The sequence below is a fragment of the Terrapene carolina genome, unplaced genomic scaffold, assembly GCF_002925995.2.
Source record: "Terrapene carolina triunguis isolate 2854851 unplaced genomic scaffold, T_m_triunguis-2.0 Scaffold68, whole genome shotgun sequence".
NCBI classification, from domain to species: Eukaryota; Metazoa; Chordata; order Testudines; family Emydidae; genus Terrapene; species Terrapene triunguis.
Window position 1 is genome coordinate 50,853,781 of NW_020664419.1, and position 23,158 is coordinate 50,876,938.

Genomic DNA, 23,158 nt, shown 5'->3' on the forward strand with positions numbered 1-23,158 from the left:
AAATTCACATAAAAACTTATTGTATTTTACTTACTAACTGTAAATGTTTATTGGGTTTATTAATTTGTGACATTTCTATTAGGTTAGTAGGTACCTCTGTTTCCCTCCAAAACCTTAAACTGGTGTTACCCAGTTGTCTCAAAATGTACGATTACGTTTTTAATTAAGTCAGCCAGTGAATTCCCCTAAATAATTGTCTGTAATTCTTCCCATGTGCAGAGGGCACAAGTATAAAGCCTGTGCAGCAGGCAAATCCCACTGAAAGGCTCAGCAGGTGCTGACTGGTGTATAGGCTTTGTATTGACCCTTTGCTCAGGAGTAGATTGTACCCCATGAGAGTGCAGTGTTCCATTTCTTTTTTTCCCCTGTGAGTGAAGGATTTGGACTGTGTTATTTTTAAACTGCTGTGTCAATGCTCTCACTTACCAGGTACTCTCAGGAAAGTGAGAGATGACATTTATGGCAAAATAACAACGTTTGAGGACATTGGGGACTTGAAAGTACTGGCAGACTGGACTTGTATTAGTGATTACACAGTAGGTGTCTTACTCGTTGCCGTGGCTGGGGGTGTCTGACGGGGTTGAAGCGAAGAACTCAGTTTTTAAGATTGCACGTGATCAGTATTGTGCAGAGAGATCTTGGTGCTCGGAGTAATTCTGTTCTGATTGGTTTGGCTTCTCTAGATAATTGAATGGCAAAAAACTTCAGTAACACAGGGGTAAGTTATTACTATCCCAGTGATAGCTCATGCCCCTCCAGAATGCTGAGTGCCACAAAATTCAAACATCTGAAAACCAGGAAATGCAGAGTTAAGGTAAACACCCACATAACCTTAACTACGCCCCTGAAGCTGGGAATCACCATTGGGAATTATCTGCATGCACGGTGTTAGGGTATGTCTACACTGGAAACTTCAAAGCGCTGCCGTGGGAACGTTCCCGCAGCAGCGCTTTGAAGTGCAAGTGTGGTCACTCGCGAGCACTGGGAAAGAGCTCTCTCAGCGCTCCTGGTAATCCACCTACACGAGGGGATTAGCTCCGAGCGCTGGCAGCATGGCTGTCTACACTAGCGCTTTAAAGCACTCAGACTTGCTGCTCTCAGGGGGGTGATTTTTCACCCCCCTGAACCAGCAAGTTAGAGCGCTATAAAATTTAAGTGTAGACAAGCCCTTAGGTGTAGCTGTACTGAACAGTGGAAGGATAAGATGGAGCAGTTTGGAAGAGCTGTGATATGAGGAGATCTGGGTCTGAGCACCACCGCCCCCCGCCTTATTATCAACAGTGCATGTGCACCTTGAGGTTCCAGTCTACATCATTTCAATACAGAATTGTGTAGGCTGTGTCAGTAACAGGGCACTGAGGTCTTTTTGACAGGGGTACTGTCAGTAGTATAGTGGAATATGACAGCAATCTGTGGATTCTGTGATGGGTAGGGGGAAGTATAGGTTTAGGCGGTATCCTCTGTGCAAGTCTGAAGGGGGTATAAAAGGGTACAAAATGGTGGTTACATTTTACCAGAGTGGTATTCTGCCAGGGAAGTAGGCTCAGTGTTTAAGGCTAGGAGGATAAGTGCAAGTAACACCTATCCATTGTAGTGAAAAGACAGAGAAAAAGAGATTGATGCATGTATTGGGGCATTGCTCAAAGAGGGCAGAGTTAAAGTTATGTGGGCATTTAGCATAATTTTGTATTTCCTTGTTTTCAGATATTTGAGTTTTGCTGAGCTCAATGTTTTGGAAGGGCATTAGCTATTACAGGGCGACCTTACCTCTGTCACACCCCTGGAGATTGGTTGAGTGACCCCCCGAATGTGACAAATACATAGTAGTGGAATGTGGGGCTTACAGGCACCCCTGGCCCAAGTCTCCCTCCGTACCCCTATCACTGTGTCTAATCCCCATCATGTGATTCTCTCAACCCATCTCCCTGCATATTCTTCTACCCCTAATCACCCTTCACTCCCAGCAAGCATTTATGTAGTATACTTCATTTAAATACATTATATTAATTTATATACGTTATTTATTTCAGTGCCTTCTGAATATTCTTCTGTACTGAATTAACATTTCACCAAAATAAAAATCCCCCTTTGATAAAGACAATATGCCTTTTCAGATTTCTGCCCTGAGCCAGATTTGACCTTGCAGTGCTTGAATTCTAAGCCATAGCATACTCCCAGAGCCACACAGGTCTTGTGGTTGCTGAGTTGTTTTCCAAATAGTTAGCCTCTCTTTCAATGTATGTTCAATGTAGTGCATTAGATGTGTGAACAGATGCTGAAGCCTCAGGGTGCCTAAATGGAGAAGCAAACTTTTTCAAATAATATTTTAATTTGATTTCCTCAAAGGGCTGGTGGGTGCCATGCACTCTGTTGCGATAACCATCAAGTATTTGAGACCCTGGTGCGATGAGCCTTAGTTTGATCTCCATCTGTGAGGGGGTGGGGGAAACCACACAGCTCCACACAAATTGCCAGAATATGTCAACTTTAAGAAAAAGCTGTTTTACTCCCCATGCCCCTGTAAGGCACACCAAAATTCAAGCCAGTCTGATCAACTGTATGGATTTTAGAACACTTAGAACAACCGAGTTTTAAACAGAAAGCTGGTCTTACCCTAAACTATAGAAGATCTGTCACCCTGCTATAATTTAGAAGCCTGAATAATCATTCCCCTTTTCGTCCAAGCAGTTAGTCAATATACAGTCATGCTGATTGTTTCCGTTAAAAGGAGAAATTGATGACTCAGGTATTTGTAAATAAAGAGGATTGCATACAAGAATGTGCACAAAATCCTGTTTCCCCAAACTCAGTAAGAATCAAACCGGTGGCAGTTTATTTGCTCTCTGTTGCAAGCCTCTTTCCAGTTAGCACTCTTCCCAAAAACTTCTCCGCTTTCTCCCAAGACTCAGAGTGTAAGGCCTTGGCTACACTTGCGAGTTACAGCGCTGTAAAGGCTCCCCCAGCGCTGTAACTCACTCCCCGTCCACACTGGCAAGGCATTTGCAGTGCTGTATCTCCGTGGTTGCAGCGCTGCATGTACTCCACCTCTCCGAGAGGAATAGTGAGTATTGCGCTGCTGCTGCAGCGTTGCAGCACCAGTGTGGCCGCCCAATGCGCTGTGAATGACCTCCAGAATTATTCGGCAGTATCCCACAATGCCTGTTCTAGCCACTCTGGTCATCAGTTCAAACTCTACTGCCCTGGCCTCAGGTAACCAACCATGTGACCCACCCTTTACATTCCCCGGGAATTTTAAAAATCCCCTTCCTGTTTGCTCAGCCCGGCGTGGCGTGGAGTGCTATCAGCGAATCTTTCCAGGTGACCATGCCTCCACGCGCCAAGCGAGCCCCAGCATGGAGCAATGGCGAGTTGCTGGACCTCATCAGTGTTTGGGGAGAGGAAGCTGTACAGTCCCAGCTGCGCTCCAGCCGTAGGAATTAGGATACCTTCGGGAAGGTATCAAAGGACATGATGGAAAGGGGCCATGACCGGGACGCCCTGCAGTGCAGGATTAAAGTGAAGGAGCTGCGGAGTGCCTACCGCAAAGCCCGCAACGCAAACGGCCGCTCGGGTGTTCCCCCCACGACCTGCCGATTCTACAAAGAGCTGGATGCGATACTTGGGGTTAACCCCACCTCCACTCTGAGCACCACCATGGACACTTCAGAGCCGGTGTGGGGGGGGGGAGGAGGAAGAGGAGGAGGAGGAGGAAAACGGGAGTGATGGTGGTGGGCCGGATGGAGACACCCCGAATCCCTGGAGCCATGCAGCCAGGAGCTCTTCTCGAGCCAGGAGGAAGGTAGCCAGTCGCAGCGGCCGGTACTTGGTGGAGGACAAACAGAAGAGCAGGTTCCCGGTAAGCGGGTTTTTTTTCGGGAAGGAATTTTTTCAGTGCGGGCTCTTTGGGAGAGGAGGGTTAGGCATGCATGCCTAGATGCGGAATAGTGCATTGATGTGGTTTATCACATCGCGGTAATCGGCCTCGGTAATCTCCTCGAATGTCTCATCCAGAATGTGTGCAATGCGCTTGCGCAGGTTTATCGGGAGAGCCACCATGGTCCTTGTCCCAGCCAGGCTAACGTGTCCGTGCCACTGTGCCGCGAGGGGTAGGGGGACCATTGCTGCACACAGGCAAGCTGCATATGGGCCAGGACAGAAGCCGCATTGCAGTAGAAGACCCTCCCTTGCTTCCCAGGTCACCCTCAGCAGCGAGATATCGTCCAGGACGAACTCCTGTGGAAAATGTTGGGACAGTGTTCAGTGTAGGTGCCCCCTGAAACTGTTGGCTCTCCCCAAGGCACAGAAACCCAGAGGACAGTGCAGCCCTGAAACAATCAGTCCCCCTTACTCACCATTTTGAGGCTCCCGTGGGATATGTGTGCTCTGTTTTGGACGGGAAAATTATGCTATTGTGTAGACCCTGTGTGTTTTCTACTCCTTAAGTGCTGGGGGAATCATTACTCTGTCTGGTATAAACAATGCTGCCTCTGTTAAATGTTGCATTTTGCCTATACAGCTGCATCAACCTTGAGACCTCAGCCGTCCCACTTATCGCCTGCTCAGAGACTGCAAAGACTCAGGAAGAGACCGCGAAAAAGCAAAGAAGACATGGTGCAAGAAGTGATGCGGCAATCTATTAAAGAGAATGAGAAAGCACAGAACTGGAGGGAGAGAGAAAGCATGATCCGCCAGGAAAACGCAGCGCACCGGCGGCAAAGCACCGCGCACCGGCAGCAAAGCACTGATAGGCTCATAAGCATCCTGGAGCGCCAAGCAGACGCTATCCAGGAGCTGGTAGCCATGCAGAAAGAGGAGCAGTACCGCAAACGCCACCTCCCCCCTACAGCCCTTGTCCCAAAACTCTTTCCGTTGTGCCCCACTGTCACCTCCAACCCACTTTCCCCAACTTCCGTGTTCTTCACATCACCCGCTGCCTCCAACACCAGTATCTTCACCACCCAGCCCTGAAAACCACGACCTTTACCCTCTGCACTCAACCCCCATCACCATGCAGTATAGCTGTCCTGAAGTGCAGCACTCACTGCACAGCACACCAGACAGGACATAAGCGAATCTGTGATTGTACTGTTCCCCACTCCACCCCCTTGTTTCTTTTCAATAAATAAATTTTTTTTTCTTTTCAATAAATGGATTCTTTGGCTTTGAAAACATTCTTTATTATTGCATAAAGTAAAAGACTCCTTAGCTCAGGAAATAAACAGGCACTGCATGTCTGCTTGTCTGCTTAGCAAACACTGATTCCTAAAGATTGGAACTACTGCACTTCACTCCCGTGCAGGACACCAGATATCACTGCTGGTTTTCAGCCTCAAATTGCTCCCTCAAGTCATCCCTAATCCTTGCAGCCCCGCGCTGGGCCCCTGTAATAGCCCTGCTCTCTGGCTGTGCAAATTCAGCCTCCAGGTGTTGAACCTCGGAGGTCCATGCCTGAGTGAAGCTTTCACCCTTCCCTTCATAAATATTATGGAGGGCACAGCACGCGGATATAACCGCGGGGATGCTGTTTTCGGCCAAGTCCAGCTTCCCATACAGAGATCGCCAGCGGCCCTTTAAACGGCCAAAGGCACACTCCACAGTCATTCGGCACCGGCTCAGCCTGTAGTTGAACCGTTTCTTGCTGCTGTCAAGGCTCCCTGTGTAGGGTTTCATGAGCCACGGCATTAACGGGTAAGCGGGATCTCCAAGGATCACAATGGGCATTTCAACTTCCCCTACCGTGATCTTCCGCTCTGGGAAAAAAGTCCTGGCCTGCATCTTCCTGAACAGCCAAGTGTTCCGAAAGATGCATGCGTCATGCACCTTTCCGGGCCAACCTGTGTTAATGTCAATGAAACGCCCGCAGTGATCCACAAGCACCTGGAGAACCATAGAGAAATACCCCTTCCAATTAACGTACTCGGATCCTAGGTGGGGTGGTGCCAGTATAGGAATGTGCGTCCCATCTATCGCCCCTCCACAGTTAGGGAACCCCATTTGTGCAAAGCCATCCAGTATTTCCTGCACGTTACCCAGACTCACGGTTCTTCTGAGTAGGATGCGATTAATGGCCTTGCAAACTTGCATCAAGACGATTCCAACGGTCGACTTTCCCACTCCAAACTGGTTTGTGACCGACCGGTAGCTGTCTGGAGTTGCCAGCTTCCAGACTGCAATAGCCACCCGCTTCTCCACTGGCAGGACACCTCTCAATCTCGTGTCCTTGCGCCGCAGGGTGGAGGCGAGCTCCTCACACAGTCCCATGAAAGTGGCTTTTCTCATCCGAAAGTTATGCAGCCACTGCTCGTCATCCCAGACTTCCATGACGATGTGATCCCACCACTCGGTGCTTGTTTCCTGAGCCCAAAAGCAGCATTCCACGGTGCTGAGCATGTCCGTGAATGCCACAAGCAATTTCGTGTCGTACGCGTTACGCGGCTCGATAGCATCGTCGGACTCCTCACTCTCACTGTCACTTTGGATCTTAAGGAATAGTTCGACAGCCAAACGTGACGTGCTGGCGAGACTCGTCAGCATACGCCTCAGCAGTTCGTACTCCATTTCCCGCAGACAGATTGCGCTGCACAGAAACCGTTGAAAGATGGCACCAAAGGTGGACGGAAACAAAGGAATTTCTGGGATGCGAAGCGATGCATCACGGGGCATTGGGACAGGACCCAGAATCCCCCGCACCCACGCCCCCTTCCCACAACCCACCAGAATGGGAAAAGGTGGTCTGTGGGATAGCTGCCCATAATGCACCGCTCCCAATAGCGCTGCAATTGCCGCAAATGTGGCCACGACAGTGCGCTGGGCAGCTGTCAGTGTGGACGGACTGCAGCGCTTTCCCTACTCAGCTGCACGAAGTCAGGATTAACTCACAGCGCTGTACATCTGCACGTGTAGCCAAGGCCTTAGGCCAGAAGGGACCATCATGATCATCTAGTCTGAGCTCCTGCACATCGCAGGCCACGGAACCTCATCCATCCACTCCTGTAATAGGTCCGTAACCTCTGGCTGAGTTACTGGAGTCCTCAAATCTTGGTATAAAAACTTAGTTATAACTTGGTATAAAAACTTAGAGAATTCACTGTTTGTTCTAGTTCAAACCAGCTAGTGACTTGTACCTGACACTGCAGAGGAATGCAAAAAAAAGCCCAGGGTCTCTCCCAGTTTGACCTGGGGAAAAATTCCTTCCCAACCCAAATGTGATGATCAATTAGACCCTGAGGATATGGGCGAGACCCACTAGCTAGATACCTGGGAAAGAATTCTCTGTAGTAACTCAGAGTCCTCCCCATGTAGTGTCCCATCTCCAGGCACTGGAGATATTTGCTAATAGTAGTCATAGATGGGCCATATGCTAATATAGGCAGTCTCATCATACCATCCCCTACATAAAATTATCAAGCTCAGCCTTGAAACAAGTTAAGTTTTCTGCTCCTACTACTCCCCTGGCAAGGATGTTGCAGAACTTCACTCCCCTGATGATTAGAAACCATCATCTAATTTCAAGCCTAAACTTGTTGATGGCCAGTTTATATCCATTTGGTCTTGTGCCAACATTGACCCTTAACTTAAACAACTCCTCTCCCTCCCTGCTGTTTATCCCTCTCTCATGTTTATAGACAGCAATCAGAGCTCCCTTCAGCCTTTGTTTCATTAGGCTAAATAAGCCAAGCTCCTTCAATCTGCTTCTGCTCACCAACGCACACCTCCATCAAATGATACCTAGCAAAACCCCTTCGACCAGCCTTGCATTTGGCCTGTGTTTCAGGTGGTGGCTACTGTTGTTTCAATTATCTTACTCCAACCACTTCTTCCATTTATCCTGAGTGAAGGACGGTTATTATACCCATCAGATTCAATGAGATTTCACCCATCCTCCATCATAAAATGGAAATAGTGTAATGCTAAGTAAAACTGAATTATTTGATTGAAAAATGAGGCAAAGAGACTACAAAAGCAGATAAACAGCTTACTGTTAGTATCAACTAGCTGCTGCATAATAGAAATTTTTAATTTTCAGTGAAACTGCAACACAAAAGCAGCCAAATGATAAATTGACACACTTTGTATTGCAATAATATTTTACACTTCCATAGTGCCTTCCATCTCAGGCTCTGTAACAGGGTCAGCCACCCCCTAGTCATTCCTTCACGAGTCCAGGGTGGCCCTGCCAGCACATTACCTCAGTTTACCTTTATCAACATTCAAACAACACCACACAGTCCCAAAGGTATGAGACATAAGTCCTCTGCCAGGGGCCTACTTCGAGTCTACATAAACTAAAAAAAAAAAAAAAAAGACACTTCCTTCTCTCTGCTCCAGCTTCTGGTTGTCACTCAAGTTCCTCACACTCCTTGAGTCAGGAGGCCCAGGTCCTCCTCCCAGAACTGTGTTCAGTTCAGTTTATTCACAGCAGCACTCACCTACAGCTGCTTTATCCAGCCAGGTGCAATTCTGCAGGCTTCTGTCCTGCCTGGGATTCCCAGGCCCAGCCCTCCTACTCAGAGTGTTAGGCTCCCACTCAAAACTCCCTTCTCCACAGACTACCCAGGAATCTCTCCCTTCATGCCTTCCCTTCTGACACCTGGCCTGAGTTAATCTCATTACCTCATTCATTACCCACCTGGGGAGGTGAACTGATCTTGTCACTTGTGAGCTGAGGCCCCATTTTCCCTTAAAGGGACAGCTACCCTGTGACAGGCTCTCAAGGCATTTTACATACCGTGGTAAATCCAGCCTCACTATGCCTCTGAGGCAGGCAAATATCAAAATTTTACAGATGGGAAAACTAAGGCTGTGAAAGTTCCCTGGGATTACATAGCAAATCTGTGCCAGAGCCAACAACAGAACCCAGGCCTCCTGATGCAGTGCTGAGGCCAAATTCTGACCCCTTCCACAGCCTGTCCACAGCAGTATATTGGCTGTAAAAGAGCTTCATAAGTGTCTTATACTGGTATAAGGGCATGTCAAGGACACGTTCAGGGATCTGGTCAGTGTACTCTGCAGTGTGGCTAATCTTGGCTGCAGAGTAACCTATAGACAGCTGTGGGGAGACTGAGAGTTAGAGCAACTCCTGACTCTGCTCTACCTTACGCTGCAAGTTGTTTCTCCCCCACAGCATCCCAAAATCTTGACAACACAAAGATGCCATAAAGGGACTTCTGTTCCCCACTCTTCTTGAAATGTGCCTTCCGAGTTGCATCTTTCAGGAGATGCAGCACAGAATCTGACCCTCTGGTCTTTAACTTGTAGGTCATGCTTCCTTGTAAGCTATTGTTAGCATATTTAATAAAGTAGTGTATATAAATCTAGGAACTATAGTTTGAGTGAGATGTAGGATCTGTTGGAAGGAATATAATAAAGCAATGAGTGTCATTGAGCAATGAACTCAAACTAGGATTAAAATGAGAAAATTCAGATGAAATTTTGTCCATGTAAAAACACAAAAACTTATGTTGCCAAAAAGGACCACCCAAAACTAGAAGAATTGGTGGATTGGCACTTAAAAAATCAGAACAGAGCAGGATCACAGGCCAGACAAACCTATCAGATTTCTTGTGTTCTCTTTCTGAGACTACGGCTTTGTCTGCACCAGTGGTGGACAACCTGCGGCCCGTGGGCCACACACGGCCCGTCAGGATAATCCACTGGTAGGCCACAAGATAGTTTGTTTACATTGACTGTCTACAGGCACAGCCACCCACAGCTCCCAATGGCTGTGGTTCGCCGTTCCCGGCCAATGGGAGCTGCAGGAAACGGCGCGGGCCACAGGGACGTGCTGGCTGCCACTTCCTGCAGCTCCCATTGGCCGGGAACGGTGAACCGCGGCTACAGGGAGCTGTGGGCGCCCGTGACTGCAGACAGTCAATGTAAACAAACTGTCTCACGGCCTGCCAGCAGATTACCATGATGGGCCGCAAGTTGCCCATCACTGGTCTACACTATGGACCTTACAGCAGCATAACTGTATCACTGTAGCTGCGCCACTGTAAGGTCTCCTGTGTAGCTAGTCTATAAAGGCATAATTAAAACACGCCTAATAAGCAGTGGTAGCTATGTCGGCGGGAGAGCACCTCCCACCGACATAACGCTGTCCACACCAGCACTTTTGTTGGTGAAACTTTTGTCGGTTGGGGTGTATTTTTTCACATCCCTGACTGACAAAAGTTTTACCAACAAAAGTCCTAGCATAGGCAAAGCCTTAGTTAGCTGAGCAAGCAACATATTACATACAGCTGTAGCTGACAAACGCTAACCTAAGCATGAACTGTAGTTGGTATGCTACTGAAGTAATAAAAAGGTAAAAATGTTATTTTACTAAAGGCTCAGTGCAATGAACTTGCATACCTGAAGGGGTGATGACATTAAGTACACAGTGAAGCAGTAGTATGGGTACTCTGATATTGGGGGTGTGTGCCAGCAATAAAATGCTTGTTTAAATTGAAGTAAGAGGGATTATGGGCCAGTGTCCCAGCTGGTGGGAGTGATCAGGTCCTCTTTGCATGGGGCCTACCCATGGCCCAAGCATTGTACTGGACAATGTTCCAACAAAAGGTGTGTCAGGCCTGGTCTACAGTGGGGGTGGGGATCAATCTAAGTTATGCAACTTCAGATACATGAATAGCGTAGCTGAAGTCGACGTACTTAGATCTACTTACCACGGTGTCTTCACTGTGGTAAGTCGACGACTGACGCTCCCCCGTCGACTCCACCTGCGCCTCTCGCTCCGGTGGAGTACCGGAGTCGATGGGAGAGCGCTCAGCGGTCGATATAGCGCGTCTAGACTAGACGCGATAAATCGACCCCCACTGGATTGATCGCTGCCCGTCGATCCAGCCGGTAATGTAGACAAGTCCTCAGGTATATGTATTTGTACAGTGATATTCTGTGCTACTTCTGATGGTTATTGCTGATGAGTCCCAGACTATTTGTACTTGTGAGCAAGTATAAGTGTGACCCTTTCCACCATGAATGTCATACTTCCGTCTCTCTCCAATTGTGGCTGAAGTGATTTCTAGACAGCACTGAGGCATGCTATGCAATTACACATAACGAGTACCCAGCACCAAGCCCACTTTTAACATATGGTTCTCATTACTTCAGTTCAGTGGCTGGAGCAAATTTTCTTGTCACATGCTTCCACTTTGCACATCTGCTTGCTCAATATAATGGAATGCAAATTTTTGAGTGAATGACTGTACAAAATATCTACTCTCCACCTAGTCCCTACCCCTTTTGCAGTACAGGCAATTGCCGTCTTTCCTCCATAGGATTTCAGACATATTCCACGGACAGAGATAGAATATGCAGAGGCCTTTAACTCTGTGCAGCACTGGTGCTTAGGAGTATAAGTGATGAACACAAACCTTACGTAGGAGATATGTAATTCCCATTTTCACACACTGGTTTGGATTGAGCCTTTACAAAAAGAATAATGATGTGCATATGTGGTAACCTTGCAGTAAATGCTGAATTGTATCATTGTTATCTGATTACCCGTAATAGGATTTAGTATGTGTCTGATATTTCAACTGTACTGCTGGGCTCCTTCCTGTTTTATGTTTGCCTGTACTGGCCAGCGTTTAAGATTTTTCTGTAATTCCCCCATCAGCTTCAGAAATGGTTATTTTGAGAGCTGACCAACTCTGATTATCCAATTGGGCCAATATTTAGATTATGACTCAAATGTTTCTGAAGCTTATGCTGATGGAAAATTCATGGAGTTGTTTTTGCTTTACTCCCTGGAGTAAATACTATCACCACACTAGAGCTCTAGAACTGATGGCTCAACATCTACTACAAAGTCACAACCAAACTATAAGCAACCGGGGGCTTTAACAATGTGCAGTTTTGGAACCATAAACATTATTCTCCTCTGTGGTACACTATTCAAAGTCTTTTTACATCTTGGATCAGCAAGCACTGTAGGGCCACATCCGTAGCTGGCGTGAGTCAGCATAGTCAACAGAGTAACACCTCTTTACACCTCCTCAGGATCTGGGCATATATAATGTAGTTTAAGTACTAGTGAGGTTGGTGAGTCTCGCCTGTTTATCTGATACTTGTTTAAATAGCCTTCTAAAAACACCATCTAGTCAAGTTGCCTACTTCTGTTGGCGAGTGTTGATGCTGGGGCCTAGACTCCCCACTCAGCACTTCTGTGCCGGTGCCCCAGTGACCCTTTCCATGGTGAAGGCCATCCCTTCCATTTTTAAGGCATGTAGGGCATGAAAAATAGCAGAAAGAGTCAAAGCAGCTGGCCCACATGGGGGAGAGAACAGTAACCCTCTCCCTTCACCCATTCTTCTCTAACCTCAAATGTGTGTGTTGTTTGATGCTTTTCTTTTTAGAATCCGAAAATGGAATAATGTCAAATTCATATTTAAAAGCTTAGGGAAGGTCACAATCCTGATGGCTCACAATGATTCACCTTTCATAAATATTCTGATAATTAGCCTCTAACACATTTCTTGGGGTTGATAATTAGCTTATAATTCACTAAGTGCTTGAATTGGCAGCCAATTTTCCCGCCTGTAGGCAAACGATAGACGGTCAATATTAGATTATGGTGTTGAGAGGTGCAGAGTGGTGTCTTTCATTAAATCATCTTGATTTTTGTATTTTAATTTTAGAAGAGAAGTCTCACATTGCTGGAACCAGGATGTAGATTCTTTTGCAGGATGCCATTCTAGAGAAGCGAGGAAGATATTGCTTAGGGCAGTACATTAATATTATTGTGCTTGTGATACTTAGGAAGGTATCCATTCAGGTTACATGGAAGTCATTCACAGAATGGCATGAGTAAATGTTGCAATGTCACTGCCTATACCACATTTGACCTGAAATAAAGAATTCTCTGGCACTGGTAACTTATTGCATAACAAGTACAGTCAACCTCAGCCAGGGTTTATCTATGCTTGGTACACATGGAGCCAGATCCTGGCACCCTGACTCATAATGAGATAATGTTGACACTGGGATTTTTTGCACCAGTGTAGCTGCACTATTACAAACTCCTTGTGTAGATATGTTGCTCTGGTGAAAGCTACTTATTACCCCGATGCAACATATCTAAGATAAGAGTTTGCCTCGGTACAGCAAGATCTCTGTCCAACCCTCCACCCCTAAAATCTCTCACATAGACAAGCCTTGAGTAGTACCTTAGGGCATGTCTACACTACGAAATTAGGTCGATTTTATAGAAGTTGATCTTTAGCAACCGATTTTGTATAGTCAATCGTGCGTGTCCCCACTAAGTGCATTAGGTCGGCGGAGTGCGTCCTCAATACCGTGGCTAACATCGACTCACGGAGTGGTGCACTGTGGGTAGCTATCCCACAGTTCCTGCTGCCCATTGGAATTCTGGGTTAAGCTCCCAATGCCTGATTGGGCAAAAACACTGTCGCGTGTGGTTTTGGGTACATATCGTCAGTCTTCCCTCCCTTCCTCCCTCCCGCCTTGAAAGCAACAGCAAACAATCGTTTTGTACCTTTTTTCCTGGGTAATCCGTGCAGATGCCATAGCACGGCAAGCATGGAGCCCGCTCAGCTGCACACTGCTTTTAGGGTGGATGTGCAGCACACCCCTCCCCCCCGCGAGGCTATTCTTCAGGAGGATCCCTTTTACCCAAGCGCAAACAGCCCAGCATGACCGGGGTCTTGTGCTCCAGGGATCACCAAACAGAGGGGATTACTGTTCCCTTACAAAAATTCCCCTATTTCAACCAGGTGACCATGAATGATATCACTCTCCTAAGGCTGACACAGAAAGATAAAGAGCGAATGTTGCATGAATGCGACGAAAACCCAGGACCATTCGCTGCCATGTTTTGTGCTGCAATGATTCCAGACTACTTGCTACTGGCTTGGCGTGGTAAAGTGTCCTACTGTGGAGGACAAAATAAGGCAGCCCTCCCCAGAAACCTTCTGCAAAGGCTTTCCAGGAGAGCTTCATGGAGATATCCCTGGAGGATTCCTGCTCCATCCCCAGACACATTAACAGACTTTTCCAGTAGCTATATTGTCCGTGAATTCATCCCAATTGTTCAGGGAAAATCAAACATTAAACACAATTGCTTTTAACCCCTGTAGTGTAGTTACAAATGTGCACTCACCAGAGGTGCCTTCTCCGCCTTCAGCATCCAGGAATATTGGCTCCAGGGTGATGAAAAGGTCCTGGCTGCCGGGGAGAACGGATTCTCCGCTTGCCTGCTGCGCATTCTCCTCCTCCTCCTCCTCTTCCTCATCCACAAAATCCTCCTCCGTGTTGCGTGAGGCTGCCACCTTGCAGGTGTCCATGGACAGTGGTGGGGTAGTGATAAGGAATGGCATGCAGCTGATCATAGAAGCGGCACATCTGGGGCTGTGACCCAGAGTGACTGTTTGCCTCCTTTGTCTTTTGGTAGGCTTGCCTGAGCTCCTTAATTTTCTGTCCACCATGCCCTGTGCGATTTTGGTGTATATATCAGCATTTCTTCTGCTGGATCAGAGTTCTGCCTGCACAGCTTCTTCTCCCCATACAGTAATCAGATCCAGTGTCTCCCATTCGCTCCATGCTGGAGCTCATTTGTGATTCTGGGACTGCATGGTCACCTGTTCTGCTGAGCTCGCCACGCTGACCAAACAGGAAATTAAATTCAAAAGCATAGGTGTGCGCAGGGGGTGTGCCGGGTGTGCCTGGGCACACCCTAATGCAGGGCAGGCAGAGCTGTGGGAGGGCGGGGCTATGTGCTCCCGCAGGGCAGCGTGTATGGCGCTGCACTGAGCCAGACGCTGCTAGAAGCCTCCCTCATGGTTGGGGGGGGAGGTTGGAAGTGGCGGGGGGCAGTCGGGGGACAGGGAGCAGGGTGGGTTGGGCTGGGGGGTGGGGCGCTCTCACCTTGGGGGCAGCTCCCCCTTCCCCAGCATCTCTGCGTGCAGGGGAGAGTCTTGGCAGAGGCAGGGCAACTCTGTACGCTGCCTCCCTCCCCCCCCGCACCCAGCACTGACCTGGTTCCCAGCCCATTGGCCAGGAACTCCGGCCAATGGGAGCTGTGGGGGGGCGGTGCCAGAGCTGCCTGACCGCACCTCCCCTGCAGGGACGGGGAGGGAGCTGCAGGCAGAGAGAGCCTCAGGATATTCTTCAGGGGGACAAGGAGTCCAGGGCAGCCTGGGGGGTTAGCGGGGGGTCTGGCGCTGGCAGCAGCAAGTGACCTGGCCCCAGCCCGCTCTGCTCCACCCCACTGGCTCCCAGCATTGCTCAGTGGTGGGGGTTTGGGGGAAGGGGTGGGTCATGCTGGGGCCGGGTTGCTCGCTGGGGCCAGGCTCCCCGCTAAGCCCCCAGGCTGCCCTGGACCCTGTGTCCCCCTGAAGCACAAGGCCCCCCCAAAGCACGGGGTCCAGGGCGGTTGCCCCAATCCGTCCTATGGTTGGGACAGCTCTGCTTGGGCACCACCAAAAATCATACAAACCTGCCGCCCCTGATTGGATAGGGGGTGGGATTATGGGGTGATGGTTAGGGGCGGGGGTCTCTGGAGGGGGCGGTCAGGGAGCAGGGGAGGGGGTTGGATGGGGCATGGGAGTCCCGGAGTCTGTCAGGAGGCGTGGGGTGGATAGGGGTCAGGGCAGTCAGGGGACAGGAAGCAAGGAGGGTCATGGGGGGGGTCTTTGGAGGCGGTGGTCAGGGGATAAGGAGCTGCGGGGGGGTTAGCTGAGTCGGGAGTTCTGGGGGGGCTTTCAGGAGGCAGGGGTGTGAAGAGGAGTTGGGGGAGGCAGGGAGCAGGGGGGGTTGTATGGGTCGGGAGTTCTGGGGGTCCTGTCGGGGTGGGGAGCAGTTGGATAGGCGTGGGAGTTCCGGGGGTCTGTCTGGGGGCGGGGGTGTGGATAAGGGTCGGGGCAGTCAGGGGACAGGTAGAGTCCTAGGGGGGCAGTCAGCGGACAAAAAGCAGGGAGGCTTAGGTAGGGGGTGGGGTCCTGGGGGGCAGTTAGGGGCAGGGGTCCCAGGAGGGGGTAGTCAGGGGACAAGGAGCAGGGGGGTTTGGAGGTTCTGAGGTGTGAAGTCAGGGGGCGGGAAGTAGGAGGGCGTGGATGGGGTCAGGGTGGTGGCGGGGCTAGGGCATGGCAGGGCTAGGGCGAGGTTCCCTGGGTGCACACCCTAATGAAATGGGCTGCGCACGCCTATGTTCAAAAGTTCCTGGGGTTTTTCCTGTGTATCTGTCTAGTGCATCGGAGTTGAAAGTGCTGTCCAGAGTGGTCACATTGGTGCACTCTGGGATAGCTCCCGGAGGCCAATACCATTGAATTGCACAGCGCTGCATCTACAGTACCCCAAATTCGACCCAGGAAGGTGGACTCTAGCGCTACTCCTCTCGTCGGGGAGGAGTACAGCAGTTGATTTTAAGAGCCCTTTAGGTCGTCGGAACGGGGTTGGTTGTGTAGCCGCATTCCTTATAAAATCGACCTAACGCAGCTAAATTCAACCTAACCTCGTAGTGTAAACCAGGCCTAAGTTGGCAAATACCCCATTGGCTTTTCAGTTATATTATATGAACAGGGCTCCTTGCAGAGTAAGGTACTATTTAGCATGTGGGTAAAGGTGCTTTAATGATAACCTTTCTTCCACCATGAACAATGAGGTGCTAATACAAAGTCTTCTACTCCAAATAAAAATTAAGGGTGTTATTCTTTATCCAGATTTGCTAGTGTAACTCCATAGACAAAATCAGTCTAAAGGAGTCAAGAATCATCCCAACTGTATAAATGTATGTTGATTAATCAAGCTTGACTGTATTTGAAAGTGTGGAAGGACAAAACTAAGCAAATCCTGAAAATGTGAAGTGCAGTAAAGCACTTTGCCACCAAGCCACTTATTTAAAAGCTACAAAAAATGCACTACAATGTTATACTTCTGTTTGTTTGTTTTTTAGTCTTGGAAGAACTGGCACAGACTATTGTTCCCAGCTATGGAACAGCACCCGACCAGCAAAAGCTTCATACTTCAGAGTGGGTGAGTACTCTTTCACTTTAAGTTTACCTTTAGATTTCCAATGAAATTAAAGTGTTTTGTAGAATTTAAGGGTAGGCTTCCAGAAGAGTGGCTTTCCTTTTGCAGTTGCAGTTAGTGCCTGCAGCTCAGATTCATGCATGAGTCTGAATAGCTGCATCTCTAACTAGACTGTGGCCACGATTCATGTAAGTTGGAGTTGCAGCTACTCAGATTTGCACTGACACTTCACTTTAGGTGCAAAATGTGATCTCAGATTACACACATAAATATGGAGGTCAGGCCTCAAACTGGTCTGAAAACATACCCCCTTAATTTCTAGGATATCTGTAATTTGGAATGAGCCAGGAAGAAGTGTTCTGTGTTTCATTACTCTACTGAGCATGTTTAGTACTGTTGGATTTAGGTGTTAACAAGGTGCCTATCGCTTTAAGCAACATACACATGTTGTGTCAAATGTTATATGACAAAGTGTAGAGGAGCAATTTTTTAAGACGACTTAGAAGATTGCTTCTTGCAACAACAACTAGGTCTAGAACAACACAAGAGGATTCTTGACTTCATCCTCAGTAACACAGGAATCAGTTCAAGAAATAAATGTACTAAGTAATCATAAGGGAAGCTGGTAGCTGCCCATAGTTAAGTTGCTTAACACTTTCCTTTTTAAGCTGTGGATTCTACTAGCAAAGTGTGTGGGTCATGCCATTCTAGTGGATGGTCCACAGAGGATAACAGCCTACTATTGCTACCAGTTACTCTAGTACGGGGTGGGCAAAATATGGCCCATGGGCTGGATGCAGCCTGTCTAACATTTCTGTCCGGCCTGCCATGACTCCGGCGGCGCAGCGGGGCGCTCAGGCAGGCTGCCTGCATTCTGTGGCCCCACGCCGCTCCCGGAAGCGGGCGGCTGCTGATGGCATGTCTCTGCGTGCCCCTGGCAGGGGGGGACGGGGAGGAAGCATCTCAGTGTGCTGCCCCCGCCCCCAGAACCATCCTCACAGCTCTCATTGGCTGGAAACCGGCCAATGGGAGCTGTGGGGGTGGTGCTTGCGGGCGCAGGCAGCGCACTGAGACCCACTGCTCCCTTCCCCCCAAGGGGCACGCAGAGACGTGCCAGCAGCACCCAGCCGCCGCCGCTCCCGGGAGTGGCATGGTAAGCACGTCCCAGCCAGAGCCTACACCTTGCATCCCCTCCCGCACCCCAACCCCCTGCCTCAGGTCAGAACCCCCTCCTGCACCCAAATTCCCTCCCAGACTCTGCACCCCCTTCTGCACCCCAATCCCCTGCCCCAGGTCAGAACCCCCTCCTGCACCCAAACTCCCTCCCAGACTCTGCACCCCAATCCCCTGCCCCAGCCCAGAGCCCCCACCTGCACCAAACTCCCTCCCAGAGCCCACACCCCTCACCCTCTCCTGCACACCAACACTCTGCACCAGCCCGGAGCTCCCTCCTGCACCCCAACTCCCTCCCAGACCCCGCACCCCCTCCATTAATATAGTAGAAATGTGCGGCCCGTGTAGGGTGACCAGATCACCCAAGTCAAATATCGGGACACGGGGGGGGGGGGGGGGGGGCATGGCGGGAGAGGGCAGGGCAAACCCCCCCCCCTCCCCTTCCTCCACAAGCGCTGGAGGGAGGCCCCGGAGACGCAGGGGGAGTGCGGGGTCGGGGTGACTGAGAGTCCGGCCTGGCCCTGAGTGCAGGCAGGACTCAGTCGGGCGGTAGGGAGAGTAGGGGGGCGGCCCGCGGGGCCAGGCAGCGGCTGTTCTCCCCCCCTGGGCAGCGGGACTCGGGAGCAGCCGCTGCTGCAGCTCCCACTGCCACGGGGGGAGGAAGCGGCCGATGGCCAAGCTCGGCGGCTGCGGCTCTGGCGCCCGGGCCCGAACCCTCCGAACTCGGGCCTGCTGCGGGGACCCAGCAGCGCACACACTGCGCCCAGCTCCTGGCCAGTCGTGTCTGGGCTGCTGCCCAGCTGGTGCTATCCCGCGGCGGCCCCAGAGTGGGGACAGTAGGCCCCAGCCCCCCCGTCCCGCTCGGGTCCCGCAGGGGAATGAACGGGGCTGGACTGCCGATGCCTCCGCCCCGGGCCGCCGCGGGATTGCACCAGCTGGGCAGCAGCCCAGACGCGACTGGCCAGGGGCTGGGCGCAGCGTGCGCGCTGCTGGGTCCCCGCAGCAGGCCCGGGCTCGGGGGGTTCGGGGGCGCCAGAGCCGCAGCCGCCGAGCTTGGCCATCGGCCGCTTCCTCCCCCCGTGGCAGTGGGAGCTGCAGCAGTGCCTGCTCCCGAGTCCCGCTGCCCAGGGGGAGAACAGCCGCCGCCTGGCCCCGCGGGCCGCCCCCCTACTCTCCCTACCGCCCGACTGAGTCCTGCCTGCACTTGGGGCCAGGCCGGACTCTCACTCACCCCGGCCCAGCACTCCCCCTGCGTCTCCAGGGCCTCCCTCCACAAGCGCCGGAGGGAGGAGGAATGGCGAGCCCGGGGAAGAGGCGGGGATTCGGGGAGGGAGCCAATGGGGGAAGGAGGGGGCGGAGTCCGGGCAGGGGGGCGCGAGCACTTCCGGGCTTTGGAGTATTTGCTTGTTTGTCCAGTGTCCCGACCTAACGTTGGTCAGGACGCGGGACAAACAAGGAAATATCGGGACAGTCCCGATAAAATCGGGATGTCTGGTCACCCTAGGCCCGTGATGACTTACCAAAATTCATGGAGTGGCCGCCCTGCGAAAATTATTGCCCACCCTGCTCTAGTAGCTCAAGTGGTAGAAGTCTGTGCTGTGGATGTAAAAGTCCAAGCTCTGATGATGACCCAAGTTGGGGGTCAATATAGTTCCTTTTCTCCAATTTAAAAAAAAGGGACATGACATCCAAAAACTCTTTATTAAAAAATGTTAAGATTGCAAAGTCAACCACTCAAGTTAGAAAATGCCAGAAATAAGGCTGCCTGTGCTTTGTATATGCATTATGATAAAGTCTAATTACATGATCCTACACTATTTTTTTCCACAAGACCCCTACCCTATTCAATACAAAGATTGGACAGCGCTCTAGGAATGAATCAAGGTTGTGTAGAGACCAAGCCTATTATGTGTAGGACTCCTCCTCCATTGCTTAGGAAAACTGGAAGGTGTGTAGTGAATAAGGCAAGGTGCTTGAAGAAGAGAAAGGATGATCTTATGGTCAAGGAACCTGAATGCTGCCTTGGAGAACTGGATTCTGCCCCTGCCTCTGCCACAGAGTTCCTGTGTGATGTAGGGCAAGTCACTTAAACCAAGCTTTTCAAAGGTGACCACTACTGGTGTGTTCCCTATTTTATGGGTGTACCAGGCAAGACAAGGGCCAGATTTGCAGAAGTGCTGAGCATTCACAACTGCAAGTGAAGTAGATTCGAGCTATGCTTTGAACAAATAAAGGGCTGTAAAAAATGTTAAGTACTCTAAAAAAAAATGAGGCCTGTGGTATCTTAAGTTGGGCACCCAGAATTAGTAGACACTTGTCAATTTTGGCTTGATCTTGGTGTGCCTCATTCCCATGCACCCATCCCAGTCTATAAAATGGAGATAATGCCACTTTATCTCAGAGGGGTATTGTGAAGATAAATTCATTAATGTTTGTGAAGTACCCAGATACCATAGAAACACACAGGAGGAAAATAATACAGTCAACGTCTGGCCTGAGGGTACGTCTACACTGTACGCTGCCGAAAGAAGCATGTAGAGTATATACGTGGGTAGCTCCCCTAGCCCAGTATAAATAGTGTAAACTGTGAAGCATGGCTTAGGCAAGTAAAGACATGCCTGAAGCGTGTGTATGTACCCGTGTACATACCCTGTACAGCTCTCTCCCTGCCCAAGCAGTGCTTCCCTGTCTACACTGCTTCTTTTAGCAGTGTACTGTCCGGTTGCTGGAGTCTTTCCCCACCGCAGGGAAAGATTCTAGTAGTGGGGAAAGGCTCCAGCAGGGAAAGCCCTGCTGCCTCCCAGCTGCCAGAGTCTTTAACCAACATGTGTAGCTACACACCACAGTGTGGACGCATCTTGGTTTCCGCTGTATTGTGTAGCTACACATACCCTACACGCTGCCATCAGTGGAGTGGAGTGCAGTGCAGATGTAGCCTTAGAGGGCACCCAAAGATCCTGAAAGTGTGAATTTCCCCACCCCTTCCCTTATATGGGGGCTGAAAACTAGTCCTACAAGGGAGCGCTGGCTTCAGCCTTATGTAAAGGTAAAGACTTCTGGCCTCTTCCTAATAAAGCTTAACAAATGTCTTGTGTCAGTTGCAAAAGTTACATGAAAAATATAACAGGAAGTCAGCTGGATGTCTAACCTAAGTTAGCACAGCGCAGTCAAATGGCTTTGACATCATCATATGTCAGCAGTTACTATCAGTTTTCTTAAGTCAAGGGGGTACTAATGACTCCCAGTATATTTCTCTGTTCTAACTGGTGCAAAAGCTTTAGTTTTAGTACTGAGCTTCATTCAGTAAATAGAAGGGAAGCAGCTTTCTCCTTTTACATGTTGGGGTATTGAAACCGTATAGGAAAGTTCTCCTTTTGACTGATGCTTGCTAATCTCACTGTTGCTAAAAACAGAACTAAAAACGTATCTCTGTTTTAGCACTTCATTACACTGGAGTGGGGGAAGGGCCTGTGGCAGAGCCAGGGGTTGAGCAGTGAGCACCCCCTGGCACATTGGAAAGTCGGCACCTGTAGCTCCAGCCCCGGAGTCGATGCCTATACAAGAAGCTGCATATTAACTTCTGAAGAGCCGCATGTGGCTCTGGAGCAACAGGTTGGCCACCCCTGCTCTAAGTGGTCTCGGTGCCACTAGATGGGACAGAAGACCACACCCAGAATGTGTGTGGGTTACACCTGCACCACCACTTGCAACACTAACAGCATTCATCTTGTCATGGGGGATACAAAACATATCTCGGAAAACATCCCCAGTAAATGGTGAATGCTTTGTCATGCACAGGCCTCTGGTTGAACACCCAACAGGTCACTTGTTCAAGCACAGACTTGTGAAAGATTTGGTCTACAACTTTAGCAGTGCAACATCTTTTCCAAAATCTGCCCTTTCACCATCACTATGTTCATGCATGCTAGGGACCTTTTAATGTGAGCCAGCAGGGTTTACACAAGCCAGTCAGCGAGCACATGTTGGAATACTTTAGAAATCACATCCCTGTAGTGCACATTGCCGCGCCATGTAGACCAGCCTTACAGCAACTTCCTGCTGTCCAGCCTACCCAACTCTTAGTTTGCATCCCTTCAGCCTTTCTAAAATGCTGCTTTCCCTCCTGCTGTTCTGACGGTCTCGTGTGCTTTGCGACTTTTAGGTCAAGGGACAATGGAGCCTTTGGGAATATTACAGAGTAAAGTGCTACTCAGTGCAAGAGTGGCAGAACTAGGGACCTACGTGGTTATTATTTCAAGTGCCAGCAATGCATCTGGCTCTGTGTAATACACACAATGAAGAAAATCTCTGGCCTGAAGAGGTCCCAAGCCATATGGATATTATTTTGTTTTAGTCTTTCTGAGTTCCTTTCAGACAGAGTTGAGTAGTTAAGCTCAGGGCATGACAAAAGGGTAACTTGTTTCCAGACTAACTGCTGACATCCGGGGACCAGAACTTAATTCCATGTCAGGCTGATGGCATCTGGCAACAAAAGGAAATTCAGCAAAGCACTATAGTTCTTTTGATTTTTAATAGAACTGTCTGAGTCATAATATGAATTGTGAGCTTGGCACTTGAATATCAATGAAAAAGCAGCCTACACTAGTGCAAAGGAGCTTCTATGGTCTTGTGTTATGGTTATATTATTCTATGTGTAAGGGAAAAATAATCTAAAGATAAAGCAAAACAATGGGTCAGACTCTCAGGTGGTGTAAAATGACACAGTCCTATTGACTTCACTAGTGCTATACGGATTAGGGTGACCAGATAGCAAGTGTGAAAAATCCGGATACTTTGGGAGTGGGGGTGCAGGGAGCATAGTTGCCTATATAAAACAAAGCCCCTAATATCAGGACATCGGGTCACCCTAACAGGGATTTACATCAGCTGCAAATAAGGCCCAGTATATATAACCTGATGTCCAAGGCAGGCACATTTTTACTACAATAGTAAATTACTGAAGAGCAATTAATCTTGTGAAAGTTGTCCTCCATAATTT

General features: G+C 49.5%; 1 protein-coding gene across 2 annotated transcripts in view; it reads left to right on the plus strand.

The window, feature by feature from the left end:
• ANO6 (anoctamin 6) overlaps window positions 1-23,158 on the plus strand; it is a 128,105-nt gene that overhangs the window by 35,325 nt on the left and 69,622 nt on the right. For both annotated transcript variants that reach the window (XM_024211865.3, XM_024211866.3), the window contains exon 2: window positions 16,910-16,989. In XM_024211865.3, coding sequence (XP_024067633.2) covers window positions 16,910-16,989 — 80 coding nt within the window. The remainder of the gene's footprint in view (window positions 1-16,909; window positions 16,990-23,158) is intronic.